At 42.2% G+C, this 17712-nt stretch overlaps 1 protein-coding gene across 22 annotated transcripts in view; it reads right to left on the reverse strand.

Annotated features, from left to right (window-relative positions):
- LOC123761795 (uncharacterized) overlaps positions 1-15933 on the reverse strand; it is a 55006-nt gene extending 39073 nt beyond the window's left edge. For 2 of the 22 annotated variants that reach the window (XM_069330486.1, XM_069330476.1), the window contains exon 1: positions 15617-15742. Coding sequence is in view for 5 of the 22 variants with exons in the window: in XM_069330471.1 (XP_069186572.1) it covers positions 15743-15745 (3 nt within the window). In the remaining 17 variants the exon portion in view is untranslated. The other 20 variants (XM_069330479.1, XM_069330485.1, XM_069330471.1 and 17 more) reach the window with 20 other exon arrangements.
- Between the last annotated feature and the right edge of the window lie 1779 nt (positions 15934-17712).

Genomic DNA, 17712 nt, shown 5'->3' on the forward strand with positions numbered 1-17712 from the left:
GGTTGACGACCGTCCCTCTATACAAATTTTTCGGGTTACGATCTCAATTTCTTTGTAAAATTTGACTCCGTTGACGACCTTTACCTCGCTTGGCGATGAGTTTGTTGATACTGTACACGTATGGGTCGACCGAGCGAGTGGTTTCTGGTGGCACAGGCGAGGTGCGCTTCGGTTTACCAGTGCCTCCCACCTAGTGAATATTGCACTTGAATTCTTTGTAAAGAATTTCATTGTTTTTCTGCTTTTTTCGGTTTTTGAACATAAAAGTAATTATTATATGTCATGCCATGGGTCCCAAGAAAGTCAGTGGTAAGGTTCAATCTCAGAAAAATGTGAGGATGACTATAGAAGAAAAACAAGAGATCAATCATAAAAATGAAATGGTATGCGGGTTGTTGAACGAGCTAGGCAGTACAACAAATCTATATCAACGATTTTCACTCTAATTGCTAAGAAAAAAGACATTATGAGTGCAAAAGTGGCAAAAGGATTGTTTCAGTATTGTAACAACAATCATGAAACAAAGAACAAACACTCTTGAGGATGTTGTTATTATTTTGGATAAACAACATTGGATAAACAAGTTAGCAGGCAATAGCATTTCAGAAGATTTTATAAAGAAAACCCCCGGAACGAGTGATGCAGATCCGAAAGAGTTTAAGGCAAGCAGGGGATGGTTTGAGAAATTTAGAAAAAGTAGTAACATTCATAATGTTGCGAGGCATGGGGAGGTTGCCAGCTCAGACAAACCAGTGGCTGAAAGATTTGTTGGGGAATTTTAAAGATTTTGTAGATAGTGAGGGATACCTACTACAACAAGTGTTTAATTGTAACGAGACAAGGCTATTCTGGAAAAGATTGCTGAAGAGGATATGCATAACCAAGGAGGAAGTCATTCCCCGGACACAAGCCTATGAAAGATAGGCTAACACTTGTGTGGTAATGCGAGTGGCGATTTGAAAATTAAACCCTTGCTTGTGTATCATTCCAAAAATCCAAGGGTTTTCAAAAATATAATGTGCAGAAAAGCCAAATGTGGAAGGCTAATAATTAGGCATGGGTGGCAAGGCAATTTTTTACCGAGTGGGTGAATGGAGTGGTTTACCTTTCCAACAAAAAATACCTGCAGAACAGTTTGCCACTCAAGGCCCTGCTTTGTCTCGACAATGCTCCTGCTCATCCTCCAGGTTTGGAGGATTCAAAAGGAAAAACAAGTCTATGGAAAGGTTCTTGGTGAGACAAACAAGCAGTGAGCCTCAACCAGGTCCTAGTGGTATGCCTGCAAAACAGAAGAGAAAGTACCCCAGAGAAGTCATCACTGTCTGATGTTATAATGGAAGGGGATTCCCTTTCCAAACACTAACATCTCTCCTCCTCTCCACCTCCTCACCATCTTCCATACGCCACCAAGTCACCAGTAAAGGTAAGATATAACTTGTACATACATACTGTAGTACAAAATATTTGAAGTATTATGTACAAAATGTATTTTGAAGTTAATATTTTTGTGAGTGTGGATTGGATTAATTCAATATACATTATTTCTTATGGGAAAATTTGTTTTGGTTTGCGAATTTTCGCTTTACGACCCATCTCTGGGAATGGATTACATGCGAAAAAAGGAGGGCCCACTGTACTTACTTCCGAGCGTTATTTACATGAATTTACCTAGAGGTCACTAACACTAGTGGCCTCGAAAGGGACAGGAATCCAATGACTTGTCTAAGGTCCCCATAATTGTCCTGATGATTTTTTCTAGCTGAATTTAAAACTGCAGTTTTTTGGCATTTACAGCTTCTGTGGGTAGGTGGTTCCATGGGTTTATAACCTTGTGGGTGAAAAAGCACCTGAGTGGCGGCAGCCGGCGGCTGCCTCCCTCATTCATTCAAGGTCATGTGTACTAAATTTCTCTCCCAACAATACTGTTTGCAGTGTTATTACACTATATACACACACATTATATATAAATATCTACATGTTGTATGCACCGTAACTGTACACCTAAGCTTGTAGGGTGCTCAAAGAGCATAGTGGCCACCCTCCACACAGCCAGACAAGTCATGCAGACGACGTCACCTCCGTCACCCAAATGGCTCCTCCCAACATAATCCTTTTGCTGTTATTACACTAATACACACATTATATATAAGTATCTACATTTGTGTTCACAGTAGAGAACCACTGAGCTGGTATGATGAATGCAGACAATAACAGGTGAACCATACAGTCAGTAGCTAAGTAGCCAGAGGCTCCCCGGCATCCCTCCCAGTCGGCGGTGTTTTCACGTTTTGACATCCAGCCTAAGAACTAATGGTTGGGTTGCTGAGGGGTCTGGGGCTCCCCCTTTCCCCTCCTGGGGAGGGGAGGGGGGGGGAGTTGCGCAGACAGCGGCACGGCGACATGATGACGTCGTGCTTGTTTGCTATTTTTCGTTTGGGGAGTTCTGTCCACCTGTTCAGTCGCAAAAGTTTACCAGAATAGGGGTTTGTTTTGGAGCGCCTACCTTTCTGGGTGCCTATCCCGGTCGATGGCAGACATAAAATGCTCCCAATCATAAGGGGGGTCTCTATAGGCCATTGCTCCTCATGCCTCTCTAGAGGAGGCCAGGTTCTGGCTCGTGGTCCCAGGTAGGCAAGAACTCCATGCATTGACTGATGCCAGAAAGTTATACATATCCATTCAGCCTGGATAGCTCCGGGGAGCCGACGGGGCTCCCCCCAGAAATGACAGGTTGGATAACAAGAACCTTTCAAACTAGAGATGCTATACCAATGCTGACACTTTTCAAGATGCTAGCGCCCTCTAGAGTGGAATACTGTCACAATGACAGCCCCTTTCAAAGCTGGAGAAATTTATGACCAGGAGAGCGTTCAGAAATTCTTTACTGTAAATCCTAAATCCTTTACTCTAATCCACTCAGTAAAACATTGAAACTATTGGGACCCACTAAAATGCCTAAATTTGTATTCTCTTCAGCACAGGCAGGAAGATACATAATAATTTACACAAATATTAGAGGGGCTGGTCCCAAACCTGCACACAGAAATAACACCACATAGCTGTAGAAGAAACAAAAGCAGTAGATAAAATTGTTGGCCTCGTGGAAGGTCTTACTACCAGAGAACGTCTGCAACTACAGGAGAATAGGCAGGTATGTATGTGAGAGAGTGTGTCTCAAGATTCTCCCACAGCTGACTTGAATGGCTCATTGCAGTGCAGAGTGCACTGATCTTCGTGCAAAAGCCTATCTCTCTCTTAACCCTGGATAGTGACCTGGCATGTTGGGTATCTCCAGAATGCCCACTTAACCAGGAACACTTTTATAATACGGAGGCCGCCGTATGTCCAGGCAGGAAGTAGATACAGGGAGTTAAGCATACTTGCCACTCCAAAGGGTCAGTGAGTACATCGGTGGTGCAGCGTGGGAGAGAGGAGACGCTAGCAGCGTCTGACCTCTGGGGTCAACCGGGGCGATGGTGAATAACAGCTATGACGTGTTCATGACGTCACTCCAGCTACTGCTCATCGAACGAGCTAATATGATTGGTTCCCGCCCAATTCCAGCAATGCTATTGGTCAAATTGTAATCCCCTTGTATGTGCCCCGCAAGATGCCCTGAGCTTCAGACAAAACCCATTCTTGTGAGGGATCTCTTGCAAAGAGGACGTGTAGCGGTTCTGTCGATCGGCCAATAGACTAAACAACCGTCCATTCCTCACCGTCAAGTTAACTCAGTGTCTGAAGATTATACGACACACTCGCCCAGAATCACGAGTGTGAATATATTATTCAGAAGCCTAAAGTGACAAATCTCCAGAGCGAAACAGACTGGTATCAGGTAACCCCTGGTGACAAAAATCGTTGTGAGTGACTTAAGAGTGAACTAAGGCAGTGCCGCCGCCTAAGTAACCTGTGTGTGACTTTACCACAAGTGTACCTGCATGGTACCACAGCCACCGCCAGCCGCCACTCATCCCAGTACCTCAGTACCTCGAGCGCCCGCCGCCGCCCTCACTACTACATGACGTCACCACCTTACTCATCGCCAGTGCCAGTGTGTGTGCGTGTGTCTGTCTGTTAAGCATACAGCACGCCCTACTGCAAGTACCCTCCGTGTCTACGAGCGAAACCAGCTGTCAGGCCACCTACGAGTGCTTGTATAAATGTGCCCGAGTGAGTGAGTGAGTAAGGAAAGGTACCCATCTGTAAGTACAAGATCTTGTCATTGTTTTATTGTGTCTGTGTTGATCTGAGGGATCAACCACAGTTCTCACCTTCTCATACCTGTCACAGGTTATAGGTGAATCGACGGTGAATGCGTGTTTATCTGTGTGGTATCACTGCATTTCACTAGTCTGTGAATGTGAGTTTCACATACACCACACATTTAGTATTGTGTGTGATTATTATTGTGCATGTTATTGCCTGTCCCATTGACAGTGTAGTTGTGCTTATTGCATATCATCATTACCGAGTATCCGGTTGGAACTCTTGTGATCCCTTTGCATAGTGGCAGTTAGGTTGCCGTGTTAATGATTGGCTGTCAACTGTGTTAAGTTAGGTGTTTCTCCATGAATGGATACGAGTCGTTTAGCCAGACGTCAAGAGTCTCGCTAATGCAACCATAGCTTTGCTGACACCAATCTAAAGTAAATCAAGCACCCTGTGTATTAGTGGTTAAGTTAATAAATAAACTACTGTTAAGCTTTATGCGGTGTTTCCGTTGAACCACTTCTGAATACTGCCAATTAAATACTGAAGCCTTCAGCTCTAGTGTCTTCAACACCGAGTTGCCTATTATTCACTAAACTATAAATGTGATGAGGACCCTAGGAGTCCCTTAAAGTGTTAAATCATTGAGGAGATTCCAACGATCAACGTGGAGCAGGACTAGGTGAGACTAGTCTGAGAAGAGACCCTCAATGACTAACTCGACCTTGCTCCCAGGCCCTGTACGGTTGCTCTCGTATTTTCTATTCTGCTAATTCCGACAGCTTCGTGAAGCGTCTGCCACATGTACATTGGCGACGTACGCATTGCAGTCGTGAAAGCTAAAAAAGAAAACCCCCACAACGTAAAAAGGAAAGATCGACCTTTGAGGATCAGCCTAAATGGTGCCAAACAGATTGAAGAAGTACTAAGGAATGCTAAAAAATTACAAAGTGATGAGAAAGGGAAAGTGTGGTCGTTAAGACGAGATCTTTCAAGAGAAGACAGAGAGAAGCCGAAACTAAACCTCGTCGAGGCAAAACGTCTAAATGAGAGCAGAAACGAAGAAGAAATAAATTCTTTTTTCTACAAAGTGATAGGGGTAGGCAGGCCAGTAAAATGGTACAAAAAGGCAAACCAACAAAATTGCTAGAGAGACGGGGTAGTGAAGAATAAGGAGAGGGGGGGACATGTTCCTGAAAATAGTATACACCAATGAAGATGGAGCGAGATCGAAGATACTGGAGTTAAGTGATGCAATACAGCTACAGACACCAGACATTGTTGCACTCACAGAGACAAAACTGTTATTTTAACCCTTAAACTGCGCAACACATCATATGATGTGTTGAGTAACTTGCTATAAATTGCACATCACATCAAATAACGTGTTGGAGTACTACACAAGATTTAAACGGAGGTTCACCTCACCTTTATCAGGGCTCTTGTAAACAGACGCCATTTTTTTAAAAAACTGTGGGCCAAATTCTCGGGTGTGAGGGGCCTCAGTATTGAGTGAGCCACCAAGGCTGATGCACGCAGCATGAGCTCACAGCACTGCTGTTCAGCTTGTGACCACAGCATTGCCTAAAAATGCCATAATATACATGTTCATGCTATTATTTAGTGATGATAGTATTACAAAGACCCCTGACTGTGATAAAAATGACCAGGATTCTGATAATAGCATGATTGTTGTGATAATTAGCACTGTAGTGGGAGGAGTAATCTTGGTGGGGAGGGAGGTAGCATTGTCTGCTGGCTCTGTGTGACCACCTTTTACTGTCTGGACTCATTATACCAGCTTAGTTGTTCGCTATGGTGAACAAAACATGCAGATACTTATATATAACGTCTGTATATAAATATAAATAAAAGCAAAACCAGTATTGTGGGAGGAGAATGGAGGTGAGGGAGGGAGGGAGGAAGTGGCAGCCAGTGGCGGGCTGCCACTGCCACTCAGCATACCAACTTAGTGATTCGTTATGGTGAACACGAATGTAGATACTTATATATAACGTGTATATACAGTGTAATAACAAAAGGAGTGTGGGGGGAAGAAGCCATTTTGATGATGGGTGGTGGCAACATCTGCACGATTTGTCATGTTGGTAGGGGTGGCCACTATGCTCTTTGGGCACTATACCGGCTTAGTTGAACAGTTATTATGAACAAAACATGTAGATACTTATATATAATGCGTGTATATAGGGTAATAACACCACAAACAGTATTGTTGGGGTGAAATATTAGTGCCTCTGACCTTGAATGTGTGTGGCAGGCAGCCGCCAGCTGACTGTGTAGCGACGTCTCTTAGTGCCTGAACTTACTATCAGCTTAGTTGTACAGTTGTGGTGAACAAATCATGTAGATACTTATATATAACGTCTGTATATAGCGAATAAAAGTAAAAATAGGAGGGTGGGAGAAGAATGTGGACGAGTGAGGTGCTGAGGGAATGAGTGGCAGCGAGTGGCTGGCTGGTGTGTGGCGGTCACTCCTCGTTGCTTTTTGACTCATATTACCAACTTAGCGGTTCGTTAGGGTGAACAAAACATGCAGATACTTATATATAACCTGTGTATATAGTGTAATAACCGACAAAGTATTTGTTCATCGTTTAATGAACATAATTGAATCAACAATATGCACAGCAAAATTTTGAGTACAGCGATGATTCACACATTATATTAAATAAATATATTCCACTACACACTATTGAATAATATTACAGCAAAAAAAATACAAAAAATCAATCAAAGACATTGGAATAATTAGGTAATTATCTCTTTGTGGCCACTCCTGCCTGACAGCTGGGGAGGAGCAGACCGCCTGGGACGCACACTGAGTCAGCGCCTGTTTTTTGCCAGACTTCCCCGCCCTATAGCGGGCAATATATGCCACTTACGATTTTTGTATTATGTTTCCCATGATCTGAGAACACAAATTAACAGATTTAGAAGAAAAAATAATATTTTTTTTTTGGTATGCGCCTGTGGGTGATATATGCTAATTAGCCCTGAGCAACACAATGGTTAAATGAGGTCATATTCCCAAGGGGCTACTCAATTTGGAGACAGGGCAGAAAAATTAGGAAAGGCAGTGGCGTTGCTGTGTTGGTGAAAGAACACCTAAAGATGAATGAAATAATGATTGCCATTCCACAAGGAGTTGATGTAATAGCACTAGTGATCTGCCATGAGGATGATAAACTAATGATCATAAATGCATATAGTCCACCACCAAGCAACACATGGACAAAGGAGGAACTAGATAGTAAACGAGAGGGTCTTATAACAATAATGAGAGAGATTATGGCAAGAGCAGATAACGATAGATCATGACAGTTGATAGTCGGCGACTTCAACTTGAAATCCTTGGATTGGGAAGCATGTGAAGCTAGAACAGAGGATTTTTGTACCTGTAGATTTGTAGACCTCATCCTGGAAACATTCTTGTATCAACATGTTAAACAAGCTACGAGGATGAGGGAAGGGGACATTCCCTCCATACTAGATTTGATATTACCAGGAAGGAGAAAGATATTTGACATTCAGTACCTTCCTCCCTTGGGTAAAAGTGACCATGACTTTTTGGGAATAAAGTATGCAATGCGATATAATCTGGAAGAAAATAATGAGGTTGAAGCAGTTGAAAAACCTGACTTCAGGAGAGGACATTATAGCGACCTTATTATTTTTTTTAGTGAGTATAATTGGACAGACTTGTTGCTAGGCAAGGAAGTATACGAGATGTCAAGTTTTGTGAAATATATGATAAAGGCACAAAAAAATTTATACCAAAGCATAGATGCAGAACTAGGAAACAGGATTGGTTCAACAGAGATTGCGAGAGGGCCAGAGACCAAAAGACACAAAAATGGAATCGACATAGGAAGAGGCCAAACCCCAAACATACCAGCGATACAAAGATGTGAGAAACAACTACATGGCAGTGAAGAGAGTGGCAGAAAGAAATTTTGAAAAAGGGATTGCAGACAAATGTAAAACAGAATCAGGTCTATTCTATTAATTCATAAACAACAAATTGCAGGTAAAGGATAATATTCAGAGGTTGAAAATGGGAAATAGATTCACGGAAAATGAAAAGAAAATGTGTGAAACATTAAACGAAAAGTTCCAAAGTGTGTTTATACAAAATGAAATCTTCAGGGAACCAGACACAATATGAATTCCAGAGAACAACATAGAGCACATAGAGGTGTCTAGAGACGAAGTGGAAAAAATGCTCAAGGAGCTAAGTAAGAACAAAGCAGTTGGTCCAGATGGAGTTTCACCATGGGTTCTGAGAGAATGTGCACCCGAGCTCAGCATTCCACTTCAACTGATTTTTCAGGCATCCCTGTTTACAGGAGTTGTATCTGATGTGTGGAAAAAGGCTAACATAGTTCCAATCTACAAAAGTGGCAGCAGGGAAGATCCCTTTAATTATAGACCTGTATCATTGACAAGTGTAATAGTCAAAATATTGGAAAAAATAATTAAAACTAAATGGTAGAACACCTGGAGAAAAACGATATAATATCAGACAGACAGTATGGTTTTCGATCTGGAAGATCCTGTGTAACGAACTTACTCAGTTTCTATGATCGAGCCACAGAGATTTTACAGGAAAGAGATGGTTGGGTTGACTGCATCTATCTGGACCTAGAAAAAAGCTTTCAACAGAATTCCACATAAGAGGTTATTCTGGAAACTAGAACATATTGGAGGGGTGACAGGTAAGCTTCTAACATGGATGAAAAATTTCCTGACAGAAAAATGAGGGCCGTAATCAGAGGCAATGTATCGGATTGGAGGAATGTCACGAGTGGAGTACCACAGGGTTCAGTTCTTGCACCGGTAATGTTCATTGTCAACATAAATGATCTACCAGTTGGAATACAGAATTATATGAATAAGTTTGCTGATGATGCTAATAGGGAAGATAAGAAACCTAGATGATTGTCATGCCCTTCAAGAAGACCTGGTCAAATTAAGTACATATATGGAGCAACACTTGGCAAATGGAATTTAATGTGAATAAATGCCATGTTATGGAATGTGGAATTGGAGAACAAAGACCCCACATGACCTATAAATTGTGATAAATCTTTAAAGAATTCTGACAAAGAAAGGGATCTAGAGGTGGTTCTAGATAGAAAACTGTCACCTGAGGACCACATTAAGAACATTGTGCGAGGAGCCTATGCTACACTTTCTAACTTCAGAATTGCTTTTAAATGCATGGATGGAGAAATACTAAAGAAATTGTTCACGACTTTTGTTAGATCAAAGCTGGAATATGCAGTGGTTGTATGGTGCCCATATCTTATGAAGCACATCAACAAACTGGAAAAGGTGCAACAACATGCCACTAAGTGGCTCCCAGAACTGAAGGACAAGAGCTACGAGGAAAGGTTAGAGGCATTAATTAAATATGCAAAACTAGAAGATGAAAAAGAAAACGAGGCGATATGATCACTACGTACAAAATAGTAACAGGAATCGATAAAATTGATAGGAAAGAAATTCACAAGGACCGTGACGAGGATTCGAACCTACGTCCGAGAGCATCCAAGACGCTGCCTTAATCAACTGAGCTACGACATGGTCAAAAGGAGTTGAAACCAAAGTTCTACTGAACTTACTGGATCCTGCAGCCTCTCTGAGGCACAAACCAGGGTTTTACACAACTCCCCAAAATGCACTCGAGCTATGTCAATAGGCCGTTTTCCCTCTTCACCCTTACTTCATTACACACTTCAAGGAAGCGTCTGAGATGCTCTCGGACGCAGGTTCGAATCCTCGTCACGGCTCTTGTAGATTTGTTCATTTGATGCATCACACAATTGTGATTTCTGTGTGTATTGATAGGGAAGAATTACTGTAATGAGATCCGGAACTTCAAGAACAAGAGGTCATAGATTTAAACTAACGAAACAACGCTGCCGGAGAAATAAGAAAATTCACTTTTGTAAACAGAGTGGTAGACGGTTGGAACAAGTTAGGTGAGAAGGTGGTGGAGGCCAAAACCGTCAGTAGTTTCAAAGCGTTATATGACAGAGAGCTGGGTAGACGGGACACCATGAGCATAGCTCTCATCCTGTAACTACACTTAGGTAATTACATGAGAACAGAAGGCATGGCAGGATGAGCAGAATACCCCCATTGAAGAGCAGAGGTGCAATAGGTACCCTGAGAGAGAACCATCAACACCCGAGGCCCGAGACTCTTCAACACGCTTCCACTACACTTAAGGGTTATAACTGGCCAACCCCTCATAGTGTTCATTTGAGAAATTGATAAACACCTCCAAAGGATACCTTATCAACCAGGCTGTGATTCACACATCAGGCTGCAAGCAGCTGCATCCAACAGCCTGGTTGACCAGTGAAGCAACCAGGAGGCCTGGTCGAGGACTGGGCCGCGGGGACGCTGAGCCCCAAAATCATCGCAAGGTAACTGCAGTGTTGGCGCAGTGGCCCTCAACCCTTCCAGGTATGAGAGTTGACAGTTCTGGAATGATTTCTGTTGCCTGGTATTGAACTTTCTCCAATGAAGCGATGTCTTTCTGAAGATGCGGTCTCCATGCCTGGATGCAATAATCCAGGTGGGGGCACACCAGAGATTTACACAGTTGAGTAACCTACCTTCTTTTCCCTTAAAGTCAAAGGGCCACTTGATTATTCCTAGTCTTAACTGCTTAATGCTTTCAACTGATAGTTCCCCTTCCGAGCCCGAATGGTTTATCTGTTTATTTTGTACTAGCTATACCCGGCCCGCGTTGCTGTGGCTCAGCAATGCATGTGCGTTGCTGAGCCACAGCAACCATCCCCCCCATCTCCCAGTCCTCCCCACCATTCCCCCCCCCTCCCCATCCCCTCGTCTTCCCAACCATTCCTCCCTTCCCCGTCCCCTCGTCTTCCCAACCATTCCTCCCTCCCCCGTCCCCTCGTCCTCCCCACCATTCCCTCCCTCCCCCATCCCTTTGTGCTCCCCACCATCCCCCCCACTCAAGCATCCCCTCGTCCTCCTAACCATTCTCCACTCCACCGTCCCCTCATCCTCCCTACCATTACCCCCTTCCCTGTTCCCTCGTCCTCCCCACCGTCTCCCACTCCAGTCCCCTCGTCCTCCCCACCATTACCCACTCCCTCATCTGATGCATTCCCAAATGATCTGATGTTCCCATCAGAAAATTAGAAACATCAAATGATCTGATGTTCCCATCACTGAAATATAAGAGAAAGTTAAAAAAAAAAAATAAACTATTCTCACAAAATGAACGGCATGGTAAACAACACAGCTCAATTCCAATGCAATGTCACACAAAATAATTAAATCAAAATGAGAATAGTTCAAAATCTATGAAAATTCAATTTATCAATGAAATCAGAAACATTGAAATGGAATTGTAACATATTTCGTATAGCAGGTGTTGCTCTTACATGCAACAGATGGTGCTGTTTAAAAAAAAAAAAAAAAAAAAAGCATGTTTTTACCCATCACAGGTGTGGCATCTATACTTATACAGTACTGTACTTACAAATTAAGGGTATGGTAAACAACACAGCTCAATTGCAATCCAATGTCACACAAAACTAAATAAACATGAAAATAAATCAAAATTAATGAAAATTCAATTTATCAATGCAATCAGAAACATTGAAATGGAATCATAACATAGTGTAGTGTGTGTGTTGCTATTACATGCAACAGATGGCGCTATTTAAAAAAAAAAAAAAAAAGTTTTTACCTGTCACAGGTATGGCATCTATATAGTAGGTATATAAAAACATGCACATATTCGAATGGAACATTGTGTCAAAATTTTAAAGCAATCGGTGAAGAACTTTCGGAGATTACAGCACGCGTTGCTCTTACATCCAACAGATGGCGCTGTTTTTTCCCAGTCACAGGTGAGGCATCTATATAGAAGGTATATAAAAACGAGCGCCTATTCGAATGCAACGTTGTGTCAAAACTCCAAAGCAATCGGTAAAGAGGTTTCGAAGATTTCCCTCGCATGAAAAACACAGTTTTCCAGAAAAAACATGTTTTTTCCCAACACAGATGTGACATCTATATAGTATGTATATAAAAACCCAGCTTGGATGCGAATGGAACATTGTGTGAAAATTCCAAAGCAATCGGTGAAGAACTTTCGGAGATTAGCTGATTTTGAACAAACGAACATTTACATTTTTATTTATATAGAATAAATATTTAACACCATTAATATGTATGCACAGAAAAATCACGTTAATGTGATATATCAGTGAGAAATTAGTACAAGCCGTGACGAGGATTCGAACCTATTCTCTGGGTACAGTACTGCCAAGCAAACGCCTTAGATGACTAGGCCATGACATGGTTGCAATCTTTTTACCATCGCACCAAGGTATGTCATTTTCAGAGTCCTCTGGCTGAACTAGGAATTCAGATCCCAATCTAAATAAAAGTTACTCTTGTACAGAAAAATCTGATCTATGCAATGGTGTCATTTGAAACCAAATTGGGAATGACGCATATTGATATATTTTGCCTTGAAAGTTGCCTAGCTTTGCACATAATTTTTTGGGGGGCCAACTTTCAAGTGGGCCACTCTGGACATATGGATACAACAGAGTTGCTATTACATCACCGCATAATATTGTGCTTGTTATACATCGTTGCTATTACATCACTGCATAATATTGTGCTTGTTATACATCATTGCTATTACATCACTGCATAATATTGTGCTTGTTATACATCGTTGCTATTGCATCACTGCATAATATTGTGCTTGTTATACATCGTTGCAAAAGATCATAGCGTTTAGACCATTTGCTGATGAGTAAGTGGTCTCCAAATTGGGGTCCAAATTTCTCACGACAAATTTTGGCAGTGATTTTAGCATGATGGCCACCCATACTGCTTTTTCGATTACACTATGTTATTCTACACCAAAAGTTGTCCTGGTATATCATATTTCACACTCCTACAGGCAATAGAAGTGATTTAACAAAGGGTCAAAGTTGGTCATTTTTGTGGTACTTACGCATCAACAGGACGAGAGCCCATTGAATATGGACCTGTTATTTAAGAACCAAAGCAGATTGAGCTCTAATATTTTGCAAAGTGTCATTTGGGGTCTAGGGCTATCTTACTACAAAATTTCATGGCATTTGGAGAGGGTCGAGTGGGAGCCATAGGTGACTTTTTGGTGATTTGAGATGGAATGACCCGTATACAAGAGGGACTGATAATAGACGTTTAAACTTACCTAACCTAACAATATATACAGTACAAAATTATAAACTTATTATCAAATGAGCCATTTGCAAAACTACAATTTTACCGTACCAACAATATATGAAAATGGTTGAAATGATTCAATCTAACCTAACTCCAACTGATTCCACTTGAGGCAAATGGATCTCAAATACTTAACGTGTTAAAATTACTATTGTAACTTGTATAGCTTTACCTGTTGTAGTCGAGGTGGTTCAGTAGAATTAATTGATAATTTAAGCCTATGGCCAGGCACTGAAATCTGATAATTATCCAGCCCTTGTGACCAGCCCTGAGTCCATGATGTGGAAAATCCACATTAACCTCAACATGATGGGTATGGGGTTCATAAATATTGAATAGCACTGTATAAGTACAATTTAAAACACCTTAATTATATTTCATTTGTATTTGTGTAGGACTTGGCAATACAGGTCCCTTCATACACAAGTTTCTTTCTGAAGCTGACCTGACTTGAAGCCTATCCTACCCACATAGAACGCTGTAAGTTGCAAAACAATTTAACCATATTGCCACCATCTATGGGCATAGTTCAATTAAAAATAAAAAAAGGCAGCCACCTAATTAGAGGAATGAATGAATGAACTATGAGGAGAAAGTGCCAAGCCATTACGACTATATAGGTATTTGGAGGAAAGTGAAGCACGTGTCATTATGTGGGGTTAGTCAAGCACGTGTGATTATGTGGGGTTAGTCAAGCACGTGTGATTATGTGGGCTTAGTCAAGCACGTGTGACTATGTGGGGTTAGTCAAGCACATGTGGTCATGTGGGGTTAGTCAAGCACGTGTGATTATGTGGGGTTAGTCAAGCACGTGTGATGATGTGGGGTTAGTCAAGCACATGTGGTCATGTGGGGTTAGTCAAGCACGTGTGATTATGTGGGGTTAGTCAAGCACGTGTGATCATGTGGGGTCAGTCAAGCACGTGTGATCATGTGGGGTTAGTCAAGCACGTGTGATTATGTGGGGTTAGTCAAGCACGTGTGATCATGTGGGGTCAGTCAAGCACGTGTGATCATGTGGGGTTAGTCAAGCACGTGTGATCATGTGGGGTTAGTCAAGCACGTGTGATTATGTGGGGTTAGTCAAGCACGTGTGATTATGTGGGCTTAGTCAAGCACGTGTGACTATGTGGGGTTAGTCAAGCACATGTGGTCATGTGGGGTTAGTCAAGCACGTGTGATTATGTGGGGTTAGTCAAGCACGTGTGATGATGTGGGGTTAGTCAAGCACATGTGGTCATGTGGGGTTAGTCAAGCACGTGTGATTATGTGGGGTTAGTCAAGCACGTGTGATCATGTGGGGTTAGTCAAGCACGTGTGATCATGTGGGGTTAGTCAAGCACGTGTGATCATGTGGGGTTAGTCAAGCACGTGTGATCATGTGGGGTTAGTCAAGCACGTGTGATCATGTGGGGTTAGTCAAGCACGTGTGATCATGTGGGGTTAGTCAAGCACGTGTGATCATGTGGGGTTAGTCAAGCACGTGTGATCATGTGGGGTTAGTCAAGCACGTGTGATTATGTGGGGTTAGTCAAGCACGTGTGATTATGTGGGGTTAGTCAAGCACGTGTGATGATGTGGGGTTAGTCAAGCACGTGTGATGATGTGGGGTTAGTCAAGCACGTGTGATTATGTGGGGTTAGTCAAGCACGTGTGATTATGTGGGGTTAGTCTGGGAAGGGAGGGGGGGGGGGAGTACAGTGGCAAGGCTTCCACAGTGCGCCAACCTTGGTCCCCAAAGCAGCGGTGGGACACCATAACCACCAGCGTCACTCACCAGTTACACCGGTAACACTCCGCAGATTACATGTGAGAGGCCACAGTGTGAGAGCAGCAGGGAGGCAGGGAGTGAGAGCAGCAGGGAGGTAGGGAGTGAGAGCAGCAGGGAGGCAGGGAGTGAGAGCAGCAGGGAGGCAGGGAGTGAGAGCAGCAGGGAGGCAGGGAGTGAGAGCAGCAGGGAGGCAGGGAGTGAGAGCAGCAGCAGCAGGAGAGAGTTACCTGGGGGTGGGTCTGGTGGCCGCCTCACACACTGGTGTTTATGGTCGTCAACAACACCACCACCACACAGTATGACGCTATGAGGCACTCTCACCTCACACACTCACATACTAGAGGATATTCTTGAGCCCGCTAGGGGTTGTCCTGGTTGAGGACTGGTCAAGTCCTCGACTGCAATTTCGGATACCGGGCTAGAAACAACTTCGTTCACTGAGAAATTTGTACATACAAACCATTTTGTTCGTATCGTCGTCGCCCCTAAATCAACACAACAACAACAACATTTTGTTCGTATATACGCTAGTTTGTGTTCGCTGCTGTTCTCGTCTGAATAAATACATGACACTTCATCATATAATTAGCGCTTCCATTAACAATGCTTAGTGCACTATTTGTATTACTTTGTTCGTTAACAAAGCGCTCTCGTATCAGAGAAGGGAAGAGAAGAGAACTCTCAGGGGGGAAAGTGCCAAGCCATAAAGACTTTAGCTTTGATGTCCATATGGGATTGGAAAGGATGAGGGGAGGAAGAGGGATGGGGAGATGAAATTCAGGAAGAGGATGCGGGTGTAGAGAGAGAGGAGGTTTGAAAGTTGGGTGGCCTGTCCACCATGGGTTGACATTTGTGTATGTGTTGTTTGTTTGCGTATGTGTTCAAGTTCAAGTTCAAGTATGTTTATTGAGATAAGCAATAAATACATCTCAAAGGGATAGAGTAGCTTAGGCTATTTCTACCCCCCTCTACTTCAAGTCCCTCAAGGGGCGCACAAATTCAGTGAGTACAAATAGACATATAACAGTACAAGAATCCCATTTAACGTTGCATACAGCAAGTACAGCATATAATTGTTACATTCTTGGGGCAAAATTCTTGTAGCTCCTAAGTATACTGTCTATTATACCATTATCACACATCCAAACAATTTGATGTGGTACACTATTTATTTCCTTATTTCTATATTTTTCAATAAGGTGACACTCTAATACATAATGTTCTAAGGTGTGGGCGTACGGCATACTACATAATTTACACTCCTTATCTTTTTCACTGACATCAACACCGTATTGCCAGATATATTTATATCCTAATCGTAATCTCATGTAAATTGAATCCTTCCAAGTAGACTTTCCTTTACCATAAGTGAAGGACGAATTTGTATTTATTATTGAATAATTCCTAAGTGTGTTACTACTGTCCACCATTGCCATTCTCTTTATCATTTCTTCACCCTCCTGAATCACCTTGAGTCTTGTTTTTATTTGTTTCAAGGTTAACTGACATACAACATCAACAAGAGTTTTTTCAGTGGCTCTCTTCGCTATGTCATCAACTACCTCATTCAACAGTATTCCCACTTGTGAAGGGATCCACATGAATCTTACTTTATACCCAGTTTTTTCTAGTCTCTTAACATTCTCTCTACACTCTATCACAATATTCTGATATACTGGGCGTCTGCTATTTAAAGACTCTAACGCTCCTCTGCTGTCAATAAAGAAGCAAGCATTTTTACCACATTTGACTACTTCCTGTAATCCTGCTAATACTCCTTGGAGTTCAGCCTGCGTTGAAGAGACATTGTCAGTTAAGCGGCGTCCAATAGCAGTATCTACAGTGCCGATGTCAGTGTACTCCCTGATCAAGACTCCACATCCTGCCTTCCCATCCCTAGCTACTGACCCATCACAATATACATGTAGAGTGTTTTCCGTAGGCAGTTTTCTAATTATACAATCATATGTTGCCCTCAGCTCTCCTATTTCATACATACTTTTTTTCTTATGCAAGGGAGTAATTACTACATCTACATTACAATCCTCCCATGGTGGTGTAAATTTTCTCTTGGGCACAGCAATACACTCTGTAATAACATCATACTTTATAACATTAGTACATAAGTTATTCATATATACTCTCTTCTTCATCATACACTGTTCACTACTTCCCACCTTTTGAACCGAGAGGATTAATTCATTAGCTCCCCCACCTCTCATTAATCTAATGGCAGAGGCTACATTTATCTCTGAAATTCTATCCCCAATACTCTGCAGATTCAACTCCATCCTCATTATCTCAATCATAGCATTTCTTGGGCATCCTAAGATAATTCTCATTGCTTCAACTTGCCCATCCATCCAACTTGCCCATCCTACCTTTACCAAAACAAGAAATGACAGGTGCAGCATAATCAATAAGAGATCT

Source organism: Procambarus clarkii, chromosome 24, assembly GCF_040958095.1.
Source record: "Procambarus clarkii isolate CNS0578487 chromosome 24, FALCON_Pclarkii_2.0, whole genome shotgun sequence".
Classification (NCBI taxonomy): Eukaryota; Metazoa; Arthropoda; class Malacostraca; order Decapoda; family Cambaridae; genus Procambarus; species Procambarus clarkii.